Raw genomic sequence first — 27,603 nt, forward strand, 5'->3', positions numbered from 1 at the left:
AAGTACATTTGGATTCAGAGCACTTGGGTTCATATTTTGGCTCTGATCCTTTTTAGTTTTGCCATCTTGAGCAAATCATTTAGCCTCTTGAAGGAAGATGGTATGATGGATATAGTGCTGAACTTGGAGTCAGGAAGACCTGAGTTTATCCTGCATCAGATACTTAGCTATGTGATTATTTAGCCTCTCAGCCTCAGTTTCCTTATCTATAAAATGGGGATGATAATAGCATCTAACCCATAGGGTTATTTTGAGGATGAAATGAGATAACATGTAAACCTAAATGTGTTATGTAAATATTAGTTATTATTTTTAATGTCAGATTCTTCATCTATAGTAAAATGAGGTAGATCTAAGTGAGGATCACCAAGTTCTTGCCTCTTCTAAATCTTATAATATTTCTTCTACTTTTTCCACTTCCAGTCTCATTCTTGGTTTCTGGATGATGGGATTTTGGTATTCCAATCCCAAGGAAGCCCTTACTTGCCTTTGGAGAACTGAGAGAAGGGAACCTAAAGGAAAGAGCCTCTGGGAATGAGCAGTATCTGTTGAGCTGCTTTGCTTTGCTTCCTGGGAAAGGAGGAAGTAGGGAAATTAATAGCTAGAAAGTTCTTTGAAGCAAAGAAAGCACTTCATTACTGTGCAAGCATTTCAGTTTGGAAACATAATGATATCAGTCCTGCATAATTAGTTGCCATCTCTGAAGGGGCCTTGCCAGGATAATACCCAGAGTCCAGAGGCTTTGGTGCATTCAGATAAGGAAAGAGAATGTCTAGAGCCCAAAGGCTTTGGTGAGTTCCAATGAGGATCTTGGGATTTGGTACTTGAAGAAGGTATCTTATTGATTTTAATGAGCCAAACATTTATTAACTGTTTAAAGTCCAAGTTTACCCCATTTGTAAAATGAGGATGTGGGAGAGTGGGAGGATTCAGACAACCAGGTGGCTCAGTGGATTGAGAGCCAGGGAGAGTGGGAGGATATGGACAACCAGGTGGCTCAGTGGATGGAGAGCTAGGTCCAGAGATGGGGATCTGGGGTTCAAATCTGGCCTCAGATACTTCCTAGCTGTATAACCCAGGACAAGTCACTTAACCCCCATTGCCTAACCCTTACTGCTCTTCTGCCTTGGAACCAATACACAGTATTGATTCCAAGATGGAAGGTAAGGGTTTAAAAACAATGAGAATGAGAATGCTTGTATTACTTACTCTTCTTGGGGTGTTAATGTGAGGGGAGGGCTAGCATGCCTCAAAGTAGTACAGAAATGATAATTGTTTTCATTATCTACTCCAAACACTTTTAGTTTAAAGATATGGAAACTAAGCCCTTTCAGAAAGGAAAAGTATTTCCTCACCTATGTAATATGGGATAGAACCATGTTTAAACTCAGGTTTCTGACTCCAAATTCAGGGCTTTTCCCACTGGGCCACACTACCCTTCCTTATCTAGCTTAGTGCTTATTTACAGAGAACATTTTCTGTAAGTCCCAAATGTGATTGCCTGGAGGGAGGTAGAAGATGGGAGAGATGGCCAGTTTCCACAGCCCTGATTTCCCGGGCCTGCCTGCAATGCCCTCCTGTGCCCCCTCCCAACCCCATTTCTTTTGTCTCCTCCAGAGCTGAGCACTTCTGACGACAGCTCCCTGTCAGACGCAGTGCTATTGGAAGAAGGTAAGTGGGACTGTCTGGAAAATGGAGTTTGATGTGGAAGCCCCAGTGAGGGTAGTTCTCCATAACTCCAGAGCGCCTGTTTCCCCATAGCTTTAGGGCATTTGCTGAGTCTAGCAAAGGCCTCTTTATTGACCTCCTGTGTCAAGTAAAGATGTATACAATTTCTAGGCATGGTGGTTGGTGCAACCTGTAATTCCTGCTCCGGAGGGGGAGACTGAAGCTGAAGCAGTTGGATCAGGGGAATCTGAAGCTGCAGTAGGGCTTTAGAAATGGGTCTAGGAGTGGTGGTTACACTTTCTGACCAGGCAAGATAGTAGTAGATAGTAGAGAAAATTGTATAAAATATATTAGAGAGGAGGAGCTCCTTAATTCAGAAATTCTTCCCAAAGGGGGTGATTTCATCCCCTTTGAGTTTTCCTAGAACCTTTGTGCCCATCACATTTGGCTTTGTGTTGTATATATTATCATTGGTAGACTTTGAATACCTTGAGGGCAAAGACTCTTTTTGTCTTTACATTTATTCCTTTTGCCTTCTACATAATAGATCATAAGACTTGGAGCAGGAAGAGAAAACCACCAGAAGGTCATCTGGTCTAATACTCTTATTTTCAAATGACCCAAGGGTCATAGTGGCAGTAGGTATTAGAGGTGAGATTTTAGCCTCTGACTCCAAAACCAATGCTTTTTTAAACTCTTACCTTCTGTCTTAGTATCAATTCTTTAAAAAAAAAAAAACCCTTACCTTCCATCTTAGAATCAATACTGAGTATTAGTTCAAAGGCAGAAGAGCAGTAAGAGCCAGAGCTAGGCAATCGGGGTTAAATGACTTGCCCTGGGTCACACTCCTAGGAAGTATCAGAGGCCAGATTTGAACCCAGGAACCTACCATCTTCAGGCCTGGCTCTCTATCCACTGTGCTACCTATCTGCCCACTTAGATAATGATTTTTTAATGGTCTCGCAATGAATAAAAGTTGGTTGAATTAAAATTTTAGCCTCTTGACCTGGCTCTTAGCAGAGAAGCCCCTCTCTTGCCTTGGCACAGACCTAGGTGGGATGAATGTAGCAAGTGCTCCCTGCTCCAGCTTCCCACAACAAATGCTGAGGAATGGTGGACAAGAGCTGAGTGCACAGAAGCCCCTGGGCTCAAGTTTCCTGAGCCTGGGAGCCAGATGACCCCAGTAGATGGAATAAGGAGACAAATTCCAGACTTGCCAGCTGAGGGCAAGGAAGACATAGTCCAGGCCCCTGAGAAGAGTTTTTACCCTTGGGGGAAAAGGGAGACACTTTCTGTGGATTTTCCCATAGTGAGCCCACCAGAGTCACAGAGAATCGGGCTGTTCAAAATCTATGCCCTTTCTATTTATTAGAACTGAGTATAACTTTTCTACCCTCTGGAGTTTGGCTTATTAATTTAGCTAGACCGTGAGAGGACCAGACAAACAACACTGATGAGGCACCCTTTGCTTGAAAGCCTGGGATTGAGGAGGGCCTAGGGAACGTTCAGGGAAGAAGGTAGCACAGAACCTTCTTTCTGCACCCTAATGCTGATGAGAGCCCCAGAATATAGAAACAGCACAGATTAGAAAAACATGTCCATAGGAGGCTAATAAATAACTAACAGAATGAACATCCTAGTGTAAACAGCATGGAAACAGGTTCTGATCAAGGACACAAGTAATACCCAATGAAATTGCATGTTGGTTGTGGGAAGAGTGGGTGGAGGGGAGGGAGGGAAACAATGTGAATATTGTAACCAAGGAATAATGTTCTAAATTGACTAAATAAATTCAAATGGAAAAATAAATAAATAAATAACTAGTAGCTTGGCAGCCAGTGCTGCAGACACAAGGATACACCCAGAATATGTGGGGAAATGGGTTATGTGGGATGGTTCCTCTGGGAGGACTTCTTGGAGGGAAGCTGGCTTAGAGACCTGAGGGATCTGGGCAATTCATCTGATTCTGTGACCAGAGCCGAACCCCTGGGCAATTAGGTGCGTTGGCCTTGGGAGGAGTGGAGAGGCATGGAACAAGTAGCTTGGTTCCTGTTGGGCTGGTTCTCCCAGAAATTACCCTCACTGTCCTTCTTTTCCATTTGCAGAAGAAATCCAGTTGCCAAAACCTGCTCCAGAGTCCCCAGCACCACCTACCAGGTCACTCCCACCCCAGCGACTTGAAGGGTTGAAGCCAGCAGGCCCTGAGGCTGGGGGTCCAGAGCGCTCTCCAATCCAGAATAGCCCCTGGAAAGAAACTAGCCTGGATCATCCCTATGAGAAACCCAAGAAACCTCCTTCAGAACTCGATAGCGAGTCCAGGTAGAGACAATGGGGAGTTTGGAGGTCTGGAGGAAACTGTTGTATTCTGGGAAGTGGGTAAGGGAATGGAAAAGTGGGGGGGGGGATGAGAGACCTCGGCCTCTTTGCTTAGTGTGACTGAACTATCTTGATCTCTTCCCCAGAAGTAGCAGCATATTACTCACTGAGCACAAGCTCACTTTTGCTTCTTTCCACTCTGACCTGCTACCTCATCTCAAATCTGCACTCCTGAAGGGAAAACAACCTCAAAAACCACTTAAGAAAAAACTCTTCTTACGCTTTTCTCTCTGCAGCAGCCCAGCCACGACACCCCAGGATGGGCCCAGCACCATCAGCCCCTGGGTGCTGGAGGCAGCCACATATCATGTGGTTCCTCTACGAAATATTCCTGGACAAGTTCAAGGCCGGGCAAGTGCCCCTGCTACCCCAGAGATTCCAGGCAGACGGGGGCAATCTCAGTCTCTAAGGTAATGAGTCTCTAGGAATTGAGCACTTTGGGATTTATAAAATGCTTTACATTCTGTGTTTCATTTAAGCCTCCACTTAATACTTTTTGACTATCAGAAAACTGTGAAGAATGAGGGTTAGGACATGATAAGTCTTACCTGCATTTCCGTAGAAGAGAAAATAGAAATTCTAAGGGCTCACAGTTGGAAGGATCTGAGGCATGATTCAAACTCAGATCTTCCTGAGCCCAGAGCAAGGCATTCTACCACCTTTCTATTTATTGCTGCCTCTAAGTATCTTTAGATGAGAGACTAAAGTCAGTGGAGGGATGGGAGCCTCAGGTTTGTTGGTGGTATCTGTGCAGAATCCTATGCCTCTCTGGGCACAAGCCACTCATCAACAAGTCACATTTATTAAGCACTGGCTAAGTAGCAGGCATTGTACTAGGCTCTGGGAATGTGTAGATGGCATCTACCTGCTTACTCTCTAGAGGGGAAAGTCACATTTACAAATAAACTCCAAGGCAGAGTATGAAAAGGGCAAAGGGAAGGTCAGGACAAAATGATCTAAGGAAATGTGAGTAGCGACAGAAAACTTTTCAGTTGTTGTGGGGGGGCGGGAATCAGGGGATCCCTGGGCCTTGGAGATAGGCAAAGTTCTCAAAAAAGGCTAATAGCTCTCTTTACTTGAAACATGAGTTTAAGAGAGTATTATGGGGGTAGCTCAATGGTTCAGTGGATAGAATACCAGGTCTGGAGTTGAGAAGGACCCAGGTTCGAGCCTGGCCTCAGATACTTCCCAGCTGTATTACCTTGGGCAAATCACTTAAATCTGTTTGCCTAGCCTTTGCCACTCTTTAGTCTTAGAATTGATACTAAGACAGAAGGTAAGGTTTTTTTAAAAAAGAATATTGAGGAGAGTTAGATATGGGGTTTAAGGTGGAAGAAATATTCAAAGGTGATGCTTGAATTTTTGAGCCCATATGAATGGGAGTATAATAGAAAGAAGGAAATTGAAAGTTAGTTCCCTTGACAATGGTCCTCTCCATCTCTACCCAAAAATGAATGTCTAACTTTTTCTTATTTGTCCCTCACCTGCTTCTGAGATCTAAAGCTGAGTTGGTATTTTCTTGCTCCCTGCAGGGTAGATTCTTTCCGTGTGTGCCCCGAAGGCCGTGGCCGGAGTGCCATCCCTCGCCGGCGTCCCACACATTATACAGTGACTGTGCCTGATTCCTGCTTTCCTTCAGCAAAGCAACCCCTGCCCCACCCTGCCTATCACTCCGGTTCTGAAGACAGCAGCTCTGATGTCTCCAGCATTTCTCATGCCACATCTCCAGGAAGCAGCAGCCCAGACATCTTCTTGCGGCCCATGTCCCCATCTGACCAGCTTTGCTCCCGGAGCACCCGGGTCTCTGCTGATGGACGTGAGCTGGCAGCTTATTACCCTAAACTGCTGCTCCCATCTGGATATTTCTCAGCAGGGAGGTATGTAATGGTGGCTGAAAGGCAACAATTGCCTCCTGGATGGGAGCTTTGCCGCCTGGGACCTGGCACTGTCTATGATGAAGATGGAGCACCTCTGCACTACCATCGACTAGTACCCTCTCACAGCCGGATTGTGAGAACACCTTCCTTGAAGGACAGCCCTGCAGGTCGGGGACTCAGCAAGGCAGCTGTGTCAGAGGAACTCAAGTGGTGGCACGAGCGGGCACGGTTACGGAGTGCCCGGCCACATTCACTAGACCGGCAGGGGGCCTTCCGCATGAGAAGCCTCCCTCCAGGCAGAGAGGCCTTCGGGAGACCCATGGGACGAACACAGGTATGGGGGTCTTTGGGAGAAAGGATGTCAGTAGAGTGGTAGAAATAGAGAACTTGAAGGACAAGTGAAGCCCGTGCTTGCCTGCCCAAGGAAGGTTATATATGGGGTAGGATAGGAAAACAAAGGCTTGAGAGTAATGTGGGCATGTTGGCTTGGAGGAAGAGTTGAAAATATAGCTAAGTCTCAGTTTGTCTGCATCAATATAAGATATGTGCAGTTCTAACCTGGCAATGACTCAAACATCATTTCTCTGAGGCTAGTAAGGAACCCTGTGGCTTTTATCAATCATATTTATCCCACCTTATTGGTCCATAAGATGCTTATACTGCATTTCTTGACCACATGCCAGTTTGGCAGGATTAGGAGGTGACCCAGAAAGTGGATGAATCACATGCAGATAATTGAGAGTTGACTGAATCCTCTAAGTTTATTTAGGCTGCTCTGAAACCTTAACCCATCTACCTCCTGACCTAGGAAACCCCAGGAAAAAGACATTAGTCAGATCCAGAGCTGAATCATCTTCCTGCCTATTCATCACCTGATGGCTTTCCCTACTCCTGTGGACTTAAGGGACACAAGACTGGGGCCACAAAGGAAGACTTTGGGACCAGGAATAGGGAAAAGCTGCCTATAAGGACCTCTTCCCAATGTATTCTGTACTCTTAAACTTTTTCTTTGAGTATCAGGTTTCCTATCTGAAATGGGGATGGGGTGGGGGATGGAAGGGAACACTTCTCCTTTGAAAACATTCATATACATTCTTACCCTCAAACACAGATTCTTTGTTTTCCCTGTCCCCTCTTTTCTGAGGGTAGGGAAGGGCCCCAAAGCTATAAACTCAGATGTGTGTTTGGGTCCTGAGGTTCTCTACTACAAGCCACTTCCCCACCCACCAACCATTTGGGTTGCAGCTGGCGCCCTACTGGCTCCCATGGCCTGGGGCTCAGGCCGCACCCTTCCAGCTGACATGTTCTCTTTATGTGCGAGCTTGGACCTGCTCTTGGCCCTCACCTAGCCTGTCTTACCCTGGCTCAGGAAGTTCCAGTGTTGGGGTGTAAACCTATAGAAAGGAGGGGAAGGAAGAGTTTTAACCGGAAAATTTTCAGAGGGAGGGTAACCAGGATTGGTACAACCTATAGGAGGATCAAATTTAGGAACTGGTACTATATAGCTTGGATTGGTTTGGGGTGGGGGGAAGGGGCATGATTGTTCTTTAGGGTTAGGGTTCTTTACTGGGACAAGTTTAAGATCACTTTAAAGAAAAACTTTCTAACAGTGAGAGCAGTGTAAAAGCAGATGAGTTACATAGGGAGCTAGTGAAAATCCACCTGGGGGGGGGTGGGTTAGAGTAGGCAAGGTGGTCATTTTTGGAAAATGAGATTGGTAAGGACTTAATGCTTTTTATTCCTTCATTCATCCCACCACCCAAGACCAACACTACTTCTGGTTTCTCATTCATTCCCCCCATCTATCCTATCTTCATTCCTTTATGCTCCTTCCTCCCCTTTCCCACAGATCTGCCTTGAGAGGAGCACAGAGCCCCTTCAGAGAGGTTATTGGTTCAGTTCCACTAGCAATCATTAAATAACTAACATGAACCAGACAAGGCAAAAAACAAGATGTCCCAATAATCAAGGGGCTTACATATTACAGGAGGCAACAGCATGCTCCCAAATAAGCATGTATAAGCTATTTATGTAATAAATATGAAGTAATTGCAGGGGACCATAACAAGTAGGGAATCCAAAAGGACCTCTTATAGGAGGGGACACTTAAGCTGACACTCAGGAAGTTAGGAGTTCCAAGAGTTAGAAAGGAGGGAAACCATCAAAGGTATGGGAAGAAGGGATACTTTGGGTAAAGACACAGAGGTAGGAGGGGATGGAATGTTGCCAGATAGGTGCCTAGAATAGGGGGCATGTGATCCAGAGCAGGTGGGGTTTATGGCTTGGAGCACAATTAAAGACTGAAGGTAGGGGCAGTTAGGTAGCACAGAGGATAGAGTGCCATGGCTCGAGTCATGAGAACCTGGGCTCAAATCTAGCCTCAGACACTTCTTAGTTGTGTGACCTAGGGCAAGTCACTTAATCCTAATTACCTAGCTATTGCCATTCTTGATATTAATAAGATAGAGTTTAAGGGGGGAAAAAAGACTGAAGGTGGTACAACAGGGAACTGTGATATCCCACCTGAACTGATTACCCACTGACTTTTTTCCCCAACCCTGGCAGGTGCCCATGGTCCATGTGCTGAGGAGGACATCTGATGGAACCCCTATGCAAGTTTATGTACCAGAGAATGGAGAGATCATCAGCCAAGTGTAATTCTATGGCTCCTGCTATTATGGTTATGGAGTGCCGCCACCTCTCACTGCTGGGAAGACTTTGGTTCATTAAAGGGGTGCCCTGAACTTTGGGGTTGGCTAGATGGGATAAGCCTCAGCCTGTACCCTGAGCCCAACCCTGGCACCTCTCCCCAACTCCCCATCTCTCATCGCAGGTCGATGAGCACAAGCTCAGACTTTCTCTGATTTTAGTTCAGGAAGCCTGGTCTGAAATTTTATACTTCTGTGTTATTCTCAAAGATGCCATTATGTTCTGCTTTCTCCCGTCTGACCCTATGTCTGTTTGTTAGCATGTCTGGTTATCTCAGTCAGGAGTGATATTGGGGATTCAGCCCAAAGACCCCTACGTTATGGTTGTTTAAGAGACTGTCAGCAGAGACCTACCATGCCCGTGTCCCTGTGTGTTAGAGGCCAGGGATCTCTTAACACCTCTGGAATCTGGGGGAGGTTGGGGGTTACAAGTATCTCCATGTCTCTTCAGGACTCATCCTGATAGGGATGATATCTTTGCTTTTGTTCTCTTAGTAATGTGCTCTATGATGCACAGCCCAAGTGATGGCTTCCTTAGCCCATAGATCCATGTAGAGGAACAACTTCTCATCATTTAACCTGGTAGGAAGAAAGGGCAATAAAATGCAGCTGGTGTTTGGCAAATCATCCTTCCAGACTCAGCTTCCTACTTCCCACTTCCCCTCTCTACTTCCCACCATGGAGCTCAGTGATGTTACTTTCTCCAACCTATAAGATCTCAGTTTTGGCTAGTAGGTGCGGTTGGGTTTCAGGGCACTCACTGTATTTGGAGCTATCCATTGAGAAGAGGGAAGTTTGGGTATCCAAATCTAGGGATTCCCACATGGCTTTTGATGATTGGTGACTTTGCTGGGAGAGGGGATCTGTGTTGATTGCTCCAACCACTATGGGGAAAAGGAACAAGCCGGTGCTAACACCCTTTGCTGCTGCTCCCAACAAAAAGCTGTGGAACCTTTCCCAGAACATGGGAGCTGGGAAAGAAATCTTAGTGATAGGAGAGGAGAGGAATGCTTTTTATCTGGCAGCAACCAGACCTTGGTTCCTACCAGGTTGTTAGAATTTTGGTAGACAGCTAAGAATGTATTTAGAGACCCCAGGACCTGGATGCTATATTGGAGAGGGCCATTAGGGGCAGGAAAAAAAAGGATTTCCACCTAATTGCACTAATGGAAGGGGAAGCAGTGGCCAGAAGGATGAGCTCTATGATTTCCCAATTCATTTTGATGCCAACTTGTTCCTTCTCTGCTTCTCTTCACTGGGTTCTTATTATTAGCCTTAATTTTGGGCCTTTTCTAGTCTTCAGACTCCATCTTTTCCCCATTTTTAGAAACTTACCACTGCTCATTCTTCATTAAAAAAAGAAATCACCTCATAGGCTCTATTCTGTTCTCACCCTGAAATATTTCTTTCCCATTCCTGTTGCTCCCATAGCTGAGCCAGGCAGGTTTCAGGGACCTCCCTACCCCAGAATCCTTTGCTATTTGTTAACTTATTGGTTTTGCATAGCCCCTGACAACATCATAAAGTGGTCCTGTCCCCAGCTGCGGGGCCGGAACTGTATGGGGTATAGTGTCAAATTCTTCTTAATAAAATGTACTCTTTGTGATCTTCTTAGCTGAGATTGTGGGGATAGGAGTTCTCAAGCTCTATCTAACACTCTGAAGGCTGTTTTCTCCCAGGCTGGGGGAAAATCACTGGCCTCTCTCCAGCTGGTCTGATTTCCACACCAGAGTGGTGGGGGGGGAGTGGGAAGGGTGAAGTGGGAGAGATTTGAGATTCTTTTTTTCCCAATAGGCCCAGAATTGGACCTGACAAGCTCATGGGGGTGTGGCGTGGCTGCTGGCAGTTTTTTTGGCAATATTCCCCCTTCCCCCCCTCACTCCTACCCCAATCCCATTGGAGAAACCTTAGGGATCCTGGTTGGACCTCAGTGACACAGATATATAGCCATATTGGGTTTTACTCAATGGTCATTCTTCAAGGAAAGTTTCTGAGTACCTGAAAATTGGTTAGTAGGTGTGATTATAGGTTAGGATTTTTGGAAGAGCTTTGGAGGCCCAATCCCCTCCATCTCTCTTCCTATCCATTTTCCTTTTTACTCCTTGCTGGTCTTTCCAACAGAGTGGGAGTCTCAGTGTGTTTGTGAAGAAGCGGGTATAATCTAGTGGAATACAAGTCTTAGGTGTAAGGGGCAGGAGGAGCCACTTAACAAAATGGAATTGGGTAGATAACAACCACTTCTATCTTTCCTGAAGTTGATGATTTTTAAAGTGGGGGCTTTTTAAAAAAATAGATGCAGCTCCCTCACTATGACCCCATATGGCAGAAGAGGAGATGTCCTCTCTAGCAGAGGTTGAATATATACCCCCTCAGGAACACCCTACATTTTGGGGATGGTCCCCCAGAGACTCCTATAACCATGGTGGGTGAGGGTGGAGAAAATCCATTGCTTTTCAGTGGGCCTGACTGGGGGCTTCTTGCCATGCTGATGATGAAAACACTTCAGGGCTGGACCCAGAGCTGCTTAGGAGGCATTGGCTGAGCCACTGACCCTATGTGGTCTTGAACTCATCCACAAGAGGGCATCCTATGAAGAACAACATTCCATTCTCTGTCTACATCAGGTCCTTGCATAGCATATTGGTTAGGCTCAAAGCCTTTCTAGGAATGGGTTCTCTGAGGATCAAAGCAAGTGGAAGGGGGGGCTGGGAAGGCCCTTCTGAAACAGGGCTGATGAGACCTGTGGAGTGGCCCAGCAGACTCCTCCTGGATAGGGACAGACACCCACCCCCTTTGATCAAAGGCCAGGAGGAAGAAGGCAGGCACACCCAGGCAGACCTGGATGTTTCTGGAGGGGCCTTCTGTCCCTGGTTGACTTCAGAAATAATTACTAACACTAACAGAGCACCTACTATGTATGAGGTACTTTGCTAAGCACTTTACAATTTCCTGTAATCTTCACAACAACCTTGGGAAATAGGTGTACAGTTGGGGAAAATGAGGCAGGATCACACAGCTAATTAAGTGTCTGAGGCTGCATTTTAATTCAGGTATTCCTGACTTCAGGTAGAGGGCTCTATCCACTGCACCACCTCACTGCCTATGAAGCAAGAGAAGATTAGCTTCCAGGAAGAACTCTGGCCAAAGTAGTATGGGTATAAGTCCCTGGAAAAGGGAGAGTATGAAACCCATTAAAAAAAAAAACACAACAAAACCTTTTCCTTCTGTCTTGGTATCAATTCTAAGAAGAGCAGCAAAGGAGAGGCAATGGGGGAGGACAGGTAAGTGACTTCCTCAGGGGCCCCCTGGCTAGGAAATATCTGAGGGTACATTTGAACCCAACTTCTCCTGACTCCAGGCCTAGCTCTATCCACTGAGCTACCTTGTTGCCTAGAAACCCACTTTTAATTTTTAAACCGTTACCTTCTGTCTTAGAATTGATACTGTGTATTGGCTCCAAGGTAGAAGATCAGTAAGGGCCAGGCAATGGGGAATTAAATGATTTGTCCAGAGTTCTAGGGCTAGAAAGTGTCTGAGGCCAGATTCGAAGGATCTCCCATCTCTAGGTCCATATTAGGAACAGGGTTCAGGTAAAGATAAAAGGAGCAAATGGTATGGGGAAAAAACACCTTAAATTCTCTGAATTTTCAAGTGAATTATGGGTTCCTAATTTAACATTTTTTATACCCCTTATTAAAAAAAAGGTTGGCACCATCTGATTTGAACTAGTTTTTAAGCACATGAAATAGTTACTGGAAGGTCAGTTTTAAGAGATACTAAATTGCATTAAGTCTCATCACTAGCAGGTTTTTAGCAGCATTTCCTAGAGAATCTTGAGAAGTGGATCTACTGGGAAGAATAACCCTCTGAACTGCCTTGGGAATGAGAGGTCTATCCCATAATTTCCAAAGGAAAATGTTTTCAAGGCTCAGCTAAGACCTAAAGATGAAATGAGCTGATTAAATGGACATTTAAAATCTTGGTTATGAGGCATGAGTTGGACCAAGGAAACATTTTTTTAAAAATGATGATCACTCCTCTTGCTTGAATGTTTCCTTATGCTTGACTAGCTGAGGTTTATGCCCAAAGTCTAATGAAACACCATTTTATAAATGTGGGATCCGAGGGAAGTGTTGCAGATCAAAATGAGGAATCGACAATTTTTCATTTTCTTTTTATTCAATTTTATAATTCCATTTCTTAGGAATATCTGACTGACTCCTAAAACCTGTTTTCTGTTCAGTTAACCTCATCTAGCTAAAAAAATATCTCAAGCCCCAACTCATGGAATGATAGTATAAAGGAAAGACTTTTAAGATTCCTGAGATGAGAAACCTTTCAAAAGAAAGGAAAAATGGGGATTTAGCATCTAAACCTTCCCCAAAAATTTTGTGGAAGAATGTCTTTACTGAGTTTTTGGCGATATTTTCTTCAGTCATGTCCATTTCTATGTGATCCCATGAACTTTATTTTCTTGCCAAAGATATTGGTTTGCCATTTCCTTCTCCAGTGTTTCCCCATTTTACAGATGAGGAACTGAGGCAAGTAGGGGGTGACTTTTCCAGGTTCACTCAGCTAATCTGTGTCTGAGATTGGATTTTAATTAAGATCTTAATTCCAGGCCAGGTGCTCTGTTTATTGTACTACCTAGCTGCCTAGGGTTATCCTTTGTTGTTTTTCAGTGGTTTCAGTCCTGTTCGACATTTCATGACCCCATTTGGGGTTTTCTTGGCAAAGATACTGGAGTGGTTTGCTACTTCCTTCTCCAGAACATTTTATAGATGAGGAAACTGAGGCAAACATAGATAAGTGACTTTGTCAAGATCACACAGTTAGTGTCTGAGGCTATATTTGAACTCAAATCTTGCTGACTCCAGGCTGGGGATTCTCTACAATGTGTCACCTAGCTCCTGAGGCTGGGATTATTTTAGTGATAGGCAAATTCCTTCCTTTCAGTTAGTTAGCCCATTGTGACTTCTAAATGTAGCCTCTTAGTTTTATAAGTGTAGGATTCTGCAAACTCAGTGTTTTATCTGGAACATGGAAGATTTATAGAGTATTTAACTAGATTTATTTCCTTAGAGGATATATGAGATTATGATTTTGTTCTAATTTAGGCTGCCCAACTTTAATTGAAGGAAGCATAAGATACAGAAAACGTTTGGCTAAACCTGTATAATTCTGACATAATTTTCCATTAAAGATTATCAGCAAATCTGGCCTGAAACATTTCCTAGCTGTGTGACCCTGGGCAAGTGCCTTAACCCCAGTGTCTAGCTAGACTCTAGCCCTTCCTGGTCTTCTGCCTTGGAACCAATACAAGGTATTGATTGTGAGATGAATGAGAAGGGTTTAAAAAAAAAAGCCATCTGTTTTTTTGAATCCTGAACCTATGCTTAAGTATAATAAAACCTGGGCTTTTACCTCTATGACACCTGTGTTTTGGTAGATTTATTTCCAGAGAAGTAACTGACCACCCAAACTCAAGTGGACATATTTCTCCCATCATAGAAGTATACCTTTTTTCTTTCTCTTGTTCTCTAGATTGTCCTTTGTTTTTATATATTTGATGTCTAATCTATTGTTCTCTTTTGTGTTTTTGGTGAGACTTACCATTGCAGATTCCAGTTTTTCTAGTCTGTTCATTATTTTTGCTCTCCCAGCCATAGATTATGGCCTCATCATTCTTTCTCTTTTAAACTACTCAGGAATAGTGTGTTGTGGTTCCCTTTTCTCATATTCTTGAAGATTCTTTCTCACCAAATGCTGGATTATTTTCCTTTGTTTTGCAGGATTTATTTGTAGATGCTTGAACTTGCTGGAGTTGCTCCAGCACATCTTCTCTGTCTCTCTCCTTTCCCCTTCTCTTCTATTTTAGAGTATCGGTTCCAAGGCAGAAGAATGGTAAGGTCTACAGTAGAGGTTAAGTGACTTCCCAGGGTCACACAGCTAAGAAGTAACTGAGGCCAAATTGAACCTAGGACCTCCCATCTCTAGACCTGGTTCTCTAGCTTCCTCATCCGGTTGCCTGCTCTTCCCCTCACTTTTTGCTATTAATGTTTTCTGTTTAAGTTCAAAGCCCTTGAGTTTACTTCCTCTTGAGATTTTTGGTAGTCCCCCCCCCTCGGCCCCCCCTTTTCTTCTATCATTCACTTTCTGACTCAGGCTCTAATACTGGTAAGCTCCTTGAAGACAAGGACTTTCTTTTGTCTGCCTGGCACACAGTAGGTTCTTAATCAATGCTTATTTAATTAAATAACTTCATCCCCAGTGATGCTGGCTTACTTGTGGGCGAAATCTCGGTGCATTTCAGCCTATTCCCACGCGGCGCGACAGAACTGGCGCCAGGAGGACGGGGAGGCCTGCTGAACGGCCCCTCCCTCTACGCTGTCCTAGTCCCAGCCTGCTGCGGGGCTCGTCAGTCCCTCAGTTCTCTGGCCCCAAGAGCCGGGGCTCCGGGTTGATTTTTGTAGTGCGGGTCTCTGAGGCTCCGGGAGACGGGAGGAGACCCTCGTCCTGTCCCTGGCCCTACCGCAGACCCCTCCGCAGCCCAGAATGCTGCCTGCCCCAGGACGCCAAGCTGGCCCCCTAGAGCTTCTGTAGGCTGGAGCACCCGAGGCCACCGGCTATCCTCCGTCTGTGCAGGGCCAGCACACTTCCGCAGCCTGGAGAGTATAGGTTTAAGCGCCAAAAGGAGGAAATCCCGAGGTGGGGGTCGGCCTGGACGCTGAGAACGGGTTGCGGGGTGGAGGGGAGACAGGCCCGAGGCTGTTCAGGAGAGGGAGGCCGGGTGGGCGGGTCTGTGGGCCAGGAGCCCATGAATCCTCCCATTGGATTCTGGGGAGGGACCCTAAACAACGAAGACAGCTGAAGTTTCTTCATTTTTGACGCATAATTTCTGTTTTGGAGCCTCCTTTGTCCTCGAGAGGAGACAGAGAAAACGTGCAGGCCGCCATCTTGTTGGTCACGTGACCGGGAGCTCACCTTCCCCCCCCTCTTAATAATTCCCCAATTATCCTGTTTGTAGGATGTTTGGGTGATTTTTTTGGCTAGTGGTTGCTCCCTTCAGGCTGTAAACTCCTTAGGGGGCAGCGAATGATAGTATAGCCCTGTGTCCCCGCCCCCAGCCTGGGGGATGAAGATGGGGGTGGGGAAGGACCATGAGGAAAACTAACATTTTTATAGGCCTACTATGTGCCTGGGCTGAGCACCTAATAAGTATTACCTCATTTGTGCCTCCCAACACCCTTTTGAGCTACTCCTACTCCTACTCCTACTCCTACTTTTACAGTACCTATTTTGTGCCAGGCTCTGTGCTAAGCACTTTACAAATATTATTCTCAATTGATTCTCATGCTTTGCAAGGTGACAATAATAATGATGATGATGATGATGATGATGATAACAACTAACATTTATGTGCCATTTACTATGTGCCAGGCACTATGCTGAGTGCTTTACAGTGATCTTCTCATTTGAGCCTCACAATGATCCAGGAAGTAATAATAATATATTACTGGTGGTACTACTACTAGTGATAATCAACATTGATGTAGTGTTTACTAGGTGCCAGGCACTGTGCTAAGTCAGTGCAGTTGTTATTTCACTGGATCCTCACAGCAACTCTGTGAGCTAGGCACTATTATTATCCCCATTTTATAGATGAGGGAACTTCTGAAGCAAACAGGTTAAGTGACTTGCCTAGAGGTACACAGTAAATTGGCTGAGGTAAGATTCAAATTCAGGTCTTCCTGACTCCAGTCTTGATGATCTATCCATGAAGGCACCTAGCTGGTATTTAATAAATATATATTGATGAACCAAGACATAACCCACATAAATAAAAACTCTTGGGGGAGGAAGGGTGAGCTCATAGATAATTTTTAAAAGAGTCCAGAGACTAAAAAATAAGATGGCCATGGGACTAGACTGATAATTTTAAAAAACACAATAGCAATGATATGTAACTAACATTTGTATAGTTCTTTAATGTCTGGGAAGCACTTTAAAGAAATAATTTCATTTGATCTTCACAACAACCCCATGAGATAGGTGCTATTATCATTCCCCTTTTATAAATATAGAAGCTTGAGAGTACTTAAATGACTCACACAGGAGCTTGAGCTAGGGTTTGAACTGAGATCTCCCAGACTCTAGACTCATGTTCTATCCACCTGGCTGTGTTTCAGTCCTGAAAAGGCATATTTTGTGGAACTGAGGGTTTAGGAGAGAGACATGTTATATATCTGGGTATTCTTAGGGTTCCATTTTCTTAGCTTACCCAAGTCTACTCCTTTTTCCAGGGTTCCTCCAAACAGAAAAAGAAGCATTTAACTCCGTTTTAGAATTTCTAAATTGTGATATACTGACACAGGTACAAATGTCTTTCTTGTGTATTCTGAGAGCTGAATGTGGGTGGTGGGTGGGAGGAGGGTGATCAAAGGGATTTATTCACTTAGCTATCCTTATCCTTTCTGCCTACCTGAATAGCTACCTTTTATTTCTTCTTCTGTCTTCTGTGAATTTCAGTTTTCTGGGCAAATTCCCTGAGGGCAAGGCAATTGCTCATAGCTTTCCCTCTCCCTTTCCCCATCTCACTAAAGAGTCCCAAGGTGAGTACTGTGGAAAGGGAGTTAGATTTGGAATCAGAGGTCCCAGGTTTGAATCTCAGGTCTTACACTTTCTATTTGTGTGACTCTGTTAGACTGGGCACCTTGAGGGCAAGGATTGTCTTTTGAGTTTCTCTTCATCCCTGAACTTAGCCCAGCTCCTGGCATGTCATAGATGGTGATTGCAGACTAACACACTGATTTGGGCAAGCCTCTTCATCTCAAGGCCCCTTCCAACTCTAAATCTTTGATCCCTACCTGGTCTCTCTAGACATAAGTCCCACATGCCACCTCTCATACAGAACAATTCCTTTGTATTGCCTATGGATGAAGGACTACCTGTTCAGTGTCCAGCTTGAATGAGGGAAAAGGGGGAAAACAGAAGTGAAGGGAAAGAATGGACCAGATCCACATGGTCTTGGTTTTGCCTGAGATCCCCTTTGACCCAGCCTGGAAGAGGGCCATTAGAAGATAGATCGGATGAGAGGGAAATAAGGGGGGAAGGAGAGTAGTGTCCAGGCAGGAGGAAGGCTCTGTGTGCATCTCTTTGTAGGATGAGGCCAATAAGATGACATTCTTGAGCTCTGTGACCATCCTGTGCAGTGCTGTGAAAAGTCAGGAGCATCCCAATATGAACTACTACTGCAATAAATCCATCTTGGCCCAGAAAGTGGAGGTGAGCACACCCTCTGGGCAGGAGAGTGAAGTGGGGAGAAAGTTTGTACCAGCAGGCCATGATCTACATCACAGAATGGGCAGATTCACTCCATCCCAGATAGGTCTTTCTGAGAGTTAGCTATTAAAGGTTTGGGAGCAAAGGGAGTGAGGCACAGATGTGGAGGGTGGGCCAAGGCTTGGACTTGGGAGTTCTATCTCTTGGAGGGGAGCACTTGGCTGGCTATTCCTCTTGGGCCTTTCAGTTATTGATTGTTGAAGAGCCCAGCAACCTGCTAATCAGTTCTCTGAGACAACAAGCCATGTTCTGCATCATGGAAATGAGGTACCTGCCATCCTTTGGTTTGCTCCATTGGTCAAAGGGGATCTTGTTAATTTGGGATGGAGGGTGGATTTCCCTACAACTCCCAGAACCTTGATTTCCCCTGCTTTCCACAGCCATCTAGCTACTAATAGCGCCACTAGTGCTCTAGGGACCTCACATGGGCAGGGGGTGTGCTGGTAGATGTACAACAAACAGCTGCCTGATTAAAAAAATACACGACATGCCTTTAAGCTTAACATTTATTAACATTTTCTCCACTTTCTTAATCTAAGCAGTCGACAAAGCAATAAATCAAGCTCTAATTTGTAGTGTTTGTTGATTTCTGAGGTATAAGTACTCATAATGAAAATTTAAGAGTCTGCTCTCAGAGTCAATTTGAGCTGAGTCTAGCATATTCTAGTTTGAGGGTTACTATGAACTCCTCAAAACAAACTACAAATATCCTTGGAAGTCTAAGCTTCTAACCCTTGACTATTCTCTTCTGGAAGTTAAATAGAACAGGTTCTCCCACAAGTCCCTAAACACCTACTCAAATGAATGCATTCTGGTCCTATTTCAGTTAAGAGCCCAAGATGTTACTTATTTACCTCTTTTTAATCCTATTTTCTTCTCCCACCTCAGTAATGTAAAGCCAAAGTTCCCGACCTTACAGAGAATAAAGTTGATAAAATCAGGTATCAACAGCCTGTTTTCCTTGCCCCCCGGCATGGAGACTGACACCAATAGGGAGATCGTTAGTCTCTACAGCCAGGTAATTTCTACAGCTTGTCTCTAATTCTCTTGCCACCTGATTACCTACTGGATTTCAGTGCCCAAAATAAAGGGGAAGGGAGGGTTTCTTCACAGCCTTTCCTATATCTCATTGTCCCCTCTGCTTTTAGACTGTTCGGGCCTTGGATGAAATGTTGCAAGGACTGATGACTGAAACAGAGAATCCTAGCATGCTGGTATTTACTGAGATCGTGAAGGTAGGTAGTGCTTGCCAAGTAGGTACTGAGAGGAAGACATAGAAAACGGTAGAAGATGGAGTCAGGAAGTCCTGGGATCAAGTCTGGTCTCAGACACTTTTTTAGCTGTGTGATCCTGGGCAAGTCACTTTACCCTCATTGTCTAGCCTTACTGCTCTCCTGTCTTGGAACAAATACCCAATATTGATTCTAAGACTTAAGGGTTTAAAAAAAATAGAAAATACGCGGTGTGAGTAGTGAAAATTGTATTGGTTTGGAGGCAGAGGATTTGGGTTTAAATACTGCCTCCATTATTTATTGCCTCAGGACCCTTGGTCAAGCCTGCTCTGCGCTTTATTTAGTTTCCTCCTGTAGAAAATGAGGAAATTGGATTATGTAACCACTAAGGTCCCTTCCAGCTAAAAATTATATGAAAGCCATATGGCTAGTTTTGAGGGTACGACCTAGCATGTTTTGGGACTCATTATCACATACACTACAAAAGTCTTCTTCTGATGCCTTAAGGCAGTATTTTTTTTAAGATCATGTTTTCTTTTTTAAAATATATTTTATTAATTCTTTAAATATTAACCTATTAGAAATAAAAAAATTTAACAATCACTTAAGAATTTGCTGATTTCCAAATTTTCTTTCCTTCCCACTCCTTGAGAAGACAATTTGATATTGATTAAACATGTGAAGTCATGCAAACATATTTCCATATTAGTCATGTTGCAAAAGAAAACACGGACAAAAATAAACAAGAAAAATAAAGTTAAAAATAGTATGCTTCAATCTACATTTAGAGTTCATCAGTTCTCTTCCTGGAGGTAAATAGTATGGGTCCTTTGGAATGATTTTTAATCATTGTCTTGATCAGACTATCTAAATCTTTTACATTGATAATCATTACAATATTGCTGTTACTGTATACAGTGTTCTCCTGATTCTGCTCACTTCACTTTGTAGGTCTTCCCAGGCTTTTCTGAAACCATCCTGTTGGTCATTTCTTATAGCACAGTAGTATTCCATCATGATCATATACCACAACTTCTTCAACTATTCCCCAATTGATGGGCATCCCCTCAATTTTCTAGGCCTTTGCCATCACAAAAGAGCGGTTATAAATATTTTTTGTATAAATAGGTACTTCCCCCTACTTTTTTTTGGTCTCTTTATAATACAGACCTAGGAGTGGCATTACTAGATCAAAAGGTATGCACAATTTTATAGCCTTTTGGCATAGTTCCAAATTGCCCTCTAGAATGGTCGGATTAGTTCACAATTTCACCAACAATGCATTAATATCCCAATTCTCTCCAATATTTATCACTTTACTGTCATATTAGCAATCTGATAGGTATGAAGGGCTACCTCAGAGTTGTTTCTTTAATCTGTAGTGATTTAGAACATTTTTTATTCGATCATTGATAGCCTTGATTTTTATCTGATAACTGTATTTATATCCTTTGACCAATTTGCTTTATTGCTGAAAAATGGGTAAAGATAAAGATATATTAGACATTTTGATTTTTGCCACTTGAGATGGAAGTTTATCTGATAAGAAGCTTTTGCTACAACAAGGACGCAAAAGAGTCCTAAAACTGTCATATATATATATATAATATATATATATAACATATATATATAATATATATATATATATACATGAAAGAATACATATGTAATGTAAAGAAACATAGAAGCCACGGAAAATACTCACCAAGGATAACATTAGCAGATTAGATTGTAAGAAAGGAACTATTATATGAAAGACTGGAAAGGAAGTTGGCAGCCAGGTTATAAAGGACTTTACTGCTAAATAGAAGTTTTTATTTAAGCCTGGAAGTAATTAAGAGCTCCTAGATTTTACTGCAGATAACGAAGTCAGATTTGTGCTTTAGAAATATCATTTTGAAAAAATTAAAAACAACAAACTAGTCAGCTGTTTGGAGGTTTGATTAGGGAGGGGTAAAACTTGACTTAGGGAGACCAATTAGGAAATTATTAGAACAGCCTGGGAGAGAAGTGATAAGGACATGTGAGTGGAGGGAATGGGGTGGAGAATGGAGTTTTGTGAGGCGCAGGTGAGATAATGGATGTAAAGTACTTTACAAACTCTAAAACACTATATAAATGCCTGTTATTGTTTGCCTACAGTCATCAAGGCTCCAGTCTGATGGCTCATTCTCTGAACCTTCTCCTGCATCTTTCCTGAGTTTAAGTAATATTCATAGAACAATACAAGGGTATACTGGTAAATGTTTAACCACTAGGCTATCTCTCCAGAAAGTATATGCACACACTTGTAAGTTGATTATACACTATTAGAACTTTCTTCAATCTAGACAATCTACAAAATAATAAAGCTAGCTCAGGTTTGTAGTTATTTCTGATTTCTTAGGTGGAAACATTTACACTTAAATGTTAAAAATTGGCTCTCAAGAGCCAGTTAGAGCTGGCTTCAGCACATTCCTGGATGGATTGTAGAACATAGAATTGATGGACTTGAAAACTGGATATATGGGATGAGAGAGTGAGCAGTTGATGATAATATGTTCTTAAGAAGTACCAGCTCTGAGGTTGAGAACTAGGAGACTGGTAGGATTTTAAAAACTTCACCTGCAAAATACCACTTCACTCATACAAATCAACTTATCACTACAACAGAACAGGGATACTGGAAGGAAGGATCACAGTAGGGAAAGAAACCAGTGTTAAATAGAGCTCTGGAAAGGAAAGAATTCTTCATAGGGAGAAAATTAGCTGCTCAGACCACTAGGGTCTATGGGGATATATATGTGTGTATTTGAGGGGATTATGTTGAGGGGATAAGGTTAAGTAAGAATTATTTAAAGTTAAAGAGTCTAGACATGTTTTTAGGCATCAGAAAATGAATCACTGGATAAGGAAAAAAGCAAGATTCTAGACATAAAGAGAGGGGATTATTTGGAGGGGCAAACTTTGCCAGAAGAAACAGGAGGGAATGTGATAAAAGGTACAAATAAAGGAGTTTGAATATTGACTATCAGTGGTTTCAGAGGACTGGTGATAGTCTTCTATCTATATCGTTACAGAAAGGTGAAGGATTCCACAGATGGAGTGAGACATCTGCTTTTGGAAATATCTAATGTGGAAATTTGTTTATTTGTTACCAGGGCTTTTTTCTTTTTTAAAAAATGGGAGTGGGAGAAAGAAAATATTTTTAATAAAGTAAAAGAAACAAATTTAAAAATAATAAAGAAAATTATTATAGATGAAGTCGTTGGTGAGGAGAAAGCCCCCTTCTTCATCAGAATAAAGAAAAAAGGAAGAGTGGATGATGTCAGCATATCTTGAGATGTGGATAGGGGACAAATGGTCTCTAATTTCTTAAATGGCTGAAGAATGTCTAGTGCCCAAACTGACATGTAATTGGATGGCAGTCCATTGGGCTTGTCTATAAGTACATATGTCTAGGACAGTAGCTACAAATGGATAATAGACTAAAGCCAGAATTGAATGAGGGAAGAGAGTGAGCTAGAATACATTTGAGTAATGTCTGCATTTTCAACAATCCCAAGCTGTTCCCTGATATAAAACAACATTTCTTTTTAATTAATTAATTAATTTATTTTTAAACATTATTTTATTTGGTCATTTTCATACATTATTCATTGGAAACAGATCATTTTCTCCCCCCCTCCCCCCCAGCCCCCAGCCACCCCTTCCCTAGCCAATGCGCGATTCATCTGGGTATCACACGTGTCCTTGCTCTGAACCCATTTCCTTGTTGTTGGTATTTGCATTAGGGTGCTCATTTAGTGTCTCTCCTCCATCATGTCCCCTCAACCTCTGTAGTCAAGCAGTTGCTTTTCCTCAGTGTTTTTACTCCCTCAGTTTGTCCTCTGCTTGAGGATAGGTTTTTTTTTTCTCGTATATCGCTGCAGATTGTTCAGGGACATTGTAAAGCCCTTACTGGAGAAGTCCATTACGTTCTCTTGTCATGTATGATGAGAGCCAAGGCTAAGTCTTAGTGCTACACTGGTACCTACCTAATGTCAAAAAATCAAAAAGTCCAACACATTTAATATATTATCCATAGATCAAATCCCATTTGCATGGAACCTTCCTTATTGTTAGAGCTTGATTACTCTGTGTTCTATGCTGAAGGGTGGAGTTAGAGAGATCCTGGTCTTCTGGTTTCTAGATTCAAGAAAGAAGTCATATAGTTCCAGACCCTCTTCAGATTCCTGACTATGAATCCCTTTTCTTCCCAAGATCTTACCAATGTAACTCCTCTTGTGAGGGGCACCAAGTAATCAATTTCCATTGAAAGGAAATTGTCATGTGAATGACTATGAGCCATAGGTTTCAGAGATATCACCCATAAGGAATTTATATGATGACCGTGACAAGAACAACATAAGATGAGAAGGCATGGATGAGCTGTGATGTATGCCACTGAAAAGAGTAATCACATGGTGACGGCTAAATATCACAGAGGATAGAGCACTAGGCCTGGAGTCAGGAAGTCTTGGGTTCAAATGTGGCTGTGTGAACCTTTGCAAGTCACTTAATCCCAGTTGTCTAGCCCTTGTTGATTATCTATTTTAGAAATGATACTTAAATAGAAGGTAAGAGTTTAACAACAAAAAAAAAGAGCTCACATGTATGTAATAGTGAATTCCCTGAAGTATTGAAGTAATATTTAGTATCTTATATTCACATAGGATTTTTAATTCCTTCAAAATGAGTTATAATAAAGAGGCACTATTTTTAAATAGTGCTTATATATCAAAATGAATGTTGTTCTTGAAGAAACTTCTCCAACCTAGAGCAGTAGCCTTAGGATTGTTGGTATTTGTGTACTTGTTCATATTGCTTTCTGTGTTTCTACTCCCACAGTTCTTTCTCTGGATGTGAGTAGCATTCTTTCTCATAATTCCCTCAGGGATGTCCTGAATCATTGCATTGCCACTAGTAAGAAAGTCCCTTAATGATCTTTCCACAGTGTTTCAGTTTCTGTGTACAGTGTTCTCCTGGTTCTGCTCTTTTCACTCCATATCAGTTCTCCACCATATAATTTAGAGACATAAAGCTTTAGAACTGGAAAGGGACCCTAGGTATCAGCTATCCTAACACAATCCTTCATTTTGCAACTGAGGTAAGTGACTTGCCCAATATAACCTAGTTCATCATAAGTGGTAAAGCCAGGATTGGAACTCATGTACTGTGATTCCAAGTATGACTTATTCCTACTACAAACTTATAGCACACTGACTCTGAGTAAGCCTAGGGACTAAAGAAGAATGAAAGAAGCCTTGACTAGGATGGGTATGTTGGTGGGAGGGATGTTGAAAAGTTCCTAGACAACTTGACAAATTCATAGATATTAAACTAGCAGGTAGAGCCTCTGAGGAGGTAGGATTTGGAGCATTGACATTAGCTTAGTGGAATGACTGATTTCTGTAGTATTAAAGGGCTTATTGTTCAGGGTCTCTACTCTGCCCAGCCCTACCTTTGGAAGATATGCTGAACTTGAGAAAATATGGGACATTCCATAGACTGGGAAAATGCCCAAATACTCTTTGGTGTAGTACTCCCTTTAAGTGTGGGATGGTAGTTGGGGATTTTAAAGTAAGAGACAAAAAAAATTAAAAAACGTTCCTTTGAACCCAGCACCTAGCAGGCTAGAGACAATTCTCACTCCTATCTTGGCCTCTAGGTAAGAGCTGTTGTGTCTTTAAGCAGGTGTCGATTCCCATGTATTCTCAATTCTCTTCCTAGGTTATCATGCCCTGGATCTTGTCGGAAAAGTCCTTTGAGAAAGCCCGGGCTTTGAGCATTATTTCCCGACAACTAAGATTCATTAGCAGCTTTCCTCAACTAAGAGTGAGTGTCCTAGGGTTTCTGGTTCATGGCATTGTCCTCTTTTATGCTCTGCATATGGCACTGGGATGGACTCTTAGCACATATTCCCGAATACTAGGGCTTCCTAAGGGATAGATGGAAAAGCAGGAGATTGGTTGACTATAAATCTTATAAATTCCTTGTACTGCTTCTTTGAAGTATATAGTTTTCTTTTCTCTCTTATCTGGTAGGGTCTGATTTTCTGAACACTATCTATGATTGGGGATAGGGAGAGGATTGGCCCAGTGTTCCAAAGTTGTACCACTAACTCAAAAAGCCTCCATTTTAGCCTTTTCTGGGTTCTGATTTCCCCATTGAGAATTTGGAAAAGAATTCCCTTGCTTCTGTAAAGAGGAAGTGTACACAGGGTTGGTGAAGAAACTTAGTCCTTGGTGACCAAAGGTCTTGGAGTTAGGGATCCTGAGAGTCAAGGATGAAAGGAATAAAATTATTACTGGGGAGAGAGGAGCTAACTCTATGGTTCCCAATTTTTTACAAAGCACATGGATGATTTCAAGATTGGTGGGAAGCTGATGGGCATCGTGGGCCTGTTTTGTATGGACTCTGACTTTGACGTCAGCTCACAAGCCTCAGAATCACTCCATTACTGCTTCAAAGTCTTTGTGAACCAGAGATGTAAGTGTTGAAGAAAAAAAAATGTTAATATCACACACTGTGTTTTAGGGACAATTCTGCCAGAAATAAATTTTATTGGTTTAATATTATTCAAAATCCAAGTACTTCTATTTTAGAGAGAGAAATGTTCAATATGACATAGCCTTACCCCTCTCCCATGCCCTTGGATGTCTTTCTCCCCAGGATAACTTAAGATAACATTTATATGAATGTAGAACAAGAAAAATGTCATAAAATTATAAAATACAGTTTGAGTTAGCATTCTACTTCATTTAGTGGAACAATAGTCATTTAATCTTTTGGGAACATCCTTGGAAAATTATCCTCCTAAAAAATACTCATTCTTCTTTGACCACTGCCTTCAAAAGCTCTTTCTCCAGTGGTCTCAAGTGACTTGAAGCAATCAAAAGAACATTCAATACCCTAATTCCATCAGGAAATAGGGAAAGGGAGTCAGCCCTTAAATGGGTCAATGGGTCAATATTCTCGTCCTTTCATTAGAAGGGGAAATGCAAAGACCTTCACTGGACATATGATATTTCTCCTTTTAAGTTTAATTACTACTCTTCATCCACTTTCTGAGGCCTTTCATTCTTAATGGGGAAAATATAGAGAGGACTTTAGATTGGTTAAAACACAATTTTTTAGTATTTTCAGTTGAACTATAAATAAAATTTTTAAAAATGTGTTTCCACAGTGTCACATACCAGGGAAACTTCCTAACTACAGTCATGGGTAGCTTATTGAAGATTTCACCATACAAACCAATATTCCTGAGTCATATTTCCCAAAGGGTACCTTACATATTAAAAGCATAGTAAGCTGAAATATATTTGAGACAACCCCCTCATTTTATTTTGTTTTATTTTATTATTTTTTCCCTCATTTTATAGATCAAGTTAAATGACCCTTTAGGAGCAGAGCTGAGACAAGAACACAGGTTTCTTGACCCATAGTCTACAGTATTTTGATATTATTATAATATTGATATATATCTTGTGGCTTTCCTGAAGCTGGGATCTTGAGTTAGCTACTCCAGGTTCTGCATTTGAATCAGAATCTTCTTCAGATCAACTCTCTAATCCCCTTCTGATTTTGCTTTTTACCAGTCAGATGACACATTTAGTTCATAACAAAATTATTTTAATTAAATAGCAATGGAAATTACATAATCACTGAGCATTTTCATTTTCCCATAAACTTTAAACTTAATCTCTTAAGAATACAGATAGACTCAGTGGGGATAGAGAGCCTTTATTATTTGTTATCTACATATGGGAAGCACATGGACATCTACATATGTGGGAATGTACACACACAAAGAATGTACGTTACCAGAAAATGCAAAGACGGACAAATTATGACTCGTACACTGTAAAGCTGCCAATGTCTTTTACTGATATTACCTCTCTTTTTTTGTTGTAGCCCCAACCTACCCTGATTAAATACTTCTCCCTGCTAGGCTCATTAATCTAATTGGTAGTCAATGCTGGCTATTTTTTAAAGGTCACTTAATCCACTGGTAAATCATATAGTGCAGTTGCTGTGGCTAGATCCTTTTTAGGCAACTCCACCATTCACTGAAGGATGGTATAGTTAATAAAGCTTCTTCCCTATTAGCTGAGAGGAAGTAGAGTTCTTTGAGACTTACCTGTCTGTCAACTGGCTCCTCCTGAACCTCAGTTATAGCCCATAGTTTAGGTTCTATTTTCAAATACACCTGAAACTCAGATCTTCATCTAAAGCAAAGTGGTCTTAAGTTGGGATGAATGTCAGGGTGTCTGTGAACTTGAATGGAAAGAAAAGGCATCTTTATTTTTGCTAACCTTTAAATGAGATTTATCATTTTCTTCCATTATAAATGCAGGCAACAAATGTTGTTCTGTTAAG

At 42.3% G+C, this 27,603-nt stretch overlaps 2 protein-coding genes across 15 annotated transcripts in view; both read left to right on the top strand.

Annotated features, from left to right (window-relative positions):
• The window catches only part of INAVA (innate immunity activator), a 28,029-nt gene extending 17,794 nt beyond the window's left edge, over positions 1–10,235 (top strand). For all 6 annotated transcript variants that reach the window (XM_007481109.3, XM_007481113.3, XM_007481115.3 and 3 more), the window contains 5 exons: positions 1,618–1,671; positions 3,774–3,987; positions 4,281–4,454; positions 5,577–6,255; positions 8,487–10,235. In XM_007481109.3, the coding sequence (XP_007481171.2) occupies positions 1,618–1,671; positions 3,774–3,987; positions 4,281–4,454; positions 5,577–6,255; positions 8,487–8,579 (1,214 nt within the window). In that variant the 3' untranslated portion in view covers positions 8,580–10,235. The remainder of the gene's footprint in view (positions 1–1,617; positions 1,672–3,773; positions 3,988–4,280; positions 4,455–5,576; positions 6,256–8,486) is intronic.
• A 4,707-nt stretch (positions 10,236–14,942) lies between these two features.
• Positions 14,943–27,603, top strand: part of LOC103103705 (maestro heat-like repeat-containing protein family member 7) — a 65,953-nt gene continuing 53,292 nt past the window's right edge. For 3 of the 9 annotated variants that reach the window (XR_008916150.1, XM_056815709.1, XM_056815710.1), the window contains exons 1-8: positions 14,945–15,337; positions 16,933–17,003; positions 17,792–17,914; positions 18,159–18,238; positions 18,860–18,989; positions 19,120–19,206; positions 24,955–25,059; positions 25,578–25,713. Coding sequence is in view for 3 of the 9 variants with exons in the window: in XM_056815709.1 (XP_056671687.1) it covers positions 17,807–17,914; positions 18,159–18,238; positions 18,860–18,989; positions 19,120–19,206; positions 24,955–25,059; positions 25,578–25,713 (646 nt within the window). In the remaining 6 variants the exon portion in view is untranslated. Of the gene's footprint in view, positions 15,338–16,932; positions 17,004–17,791; positions 17,915–18,158; positions 18,239–18,859; positions 18,990–19,119; positions 19,207–24,954; positions 25,060–25,577; positions 25,714–27,603 lie in introns of all 9 variants that reach the window. The other 6 variants (XR_008916145.1, XR_008916146.1, XR_008916147.1 and 3 more) reach the window with 3 other exon arrangements.

The sequence above is a fragment of the Monodelphis domestica genome, chromosome 2 (assembly GCF_027887165.1).
Source record: "Monodelphis domestica isolate mMonDom1 chromosome 2, mMonDom1.pri, whole genome shotgun sequence".
Lineage (NCBI taxonomy): Eukaryota > Metazoa > Chordata > Mammalia > Didelphimorphia > Didelphidae > Monodelphis > Monodelphis domestica.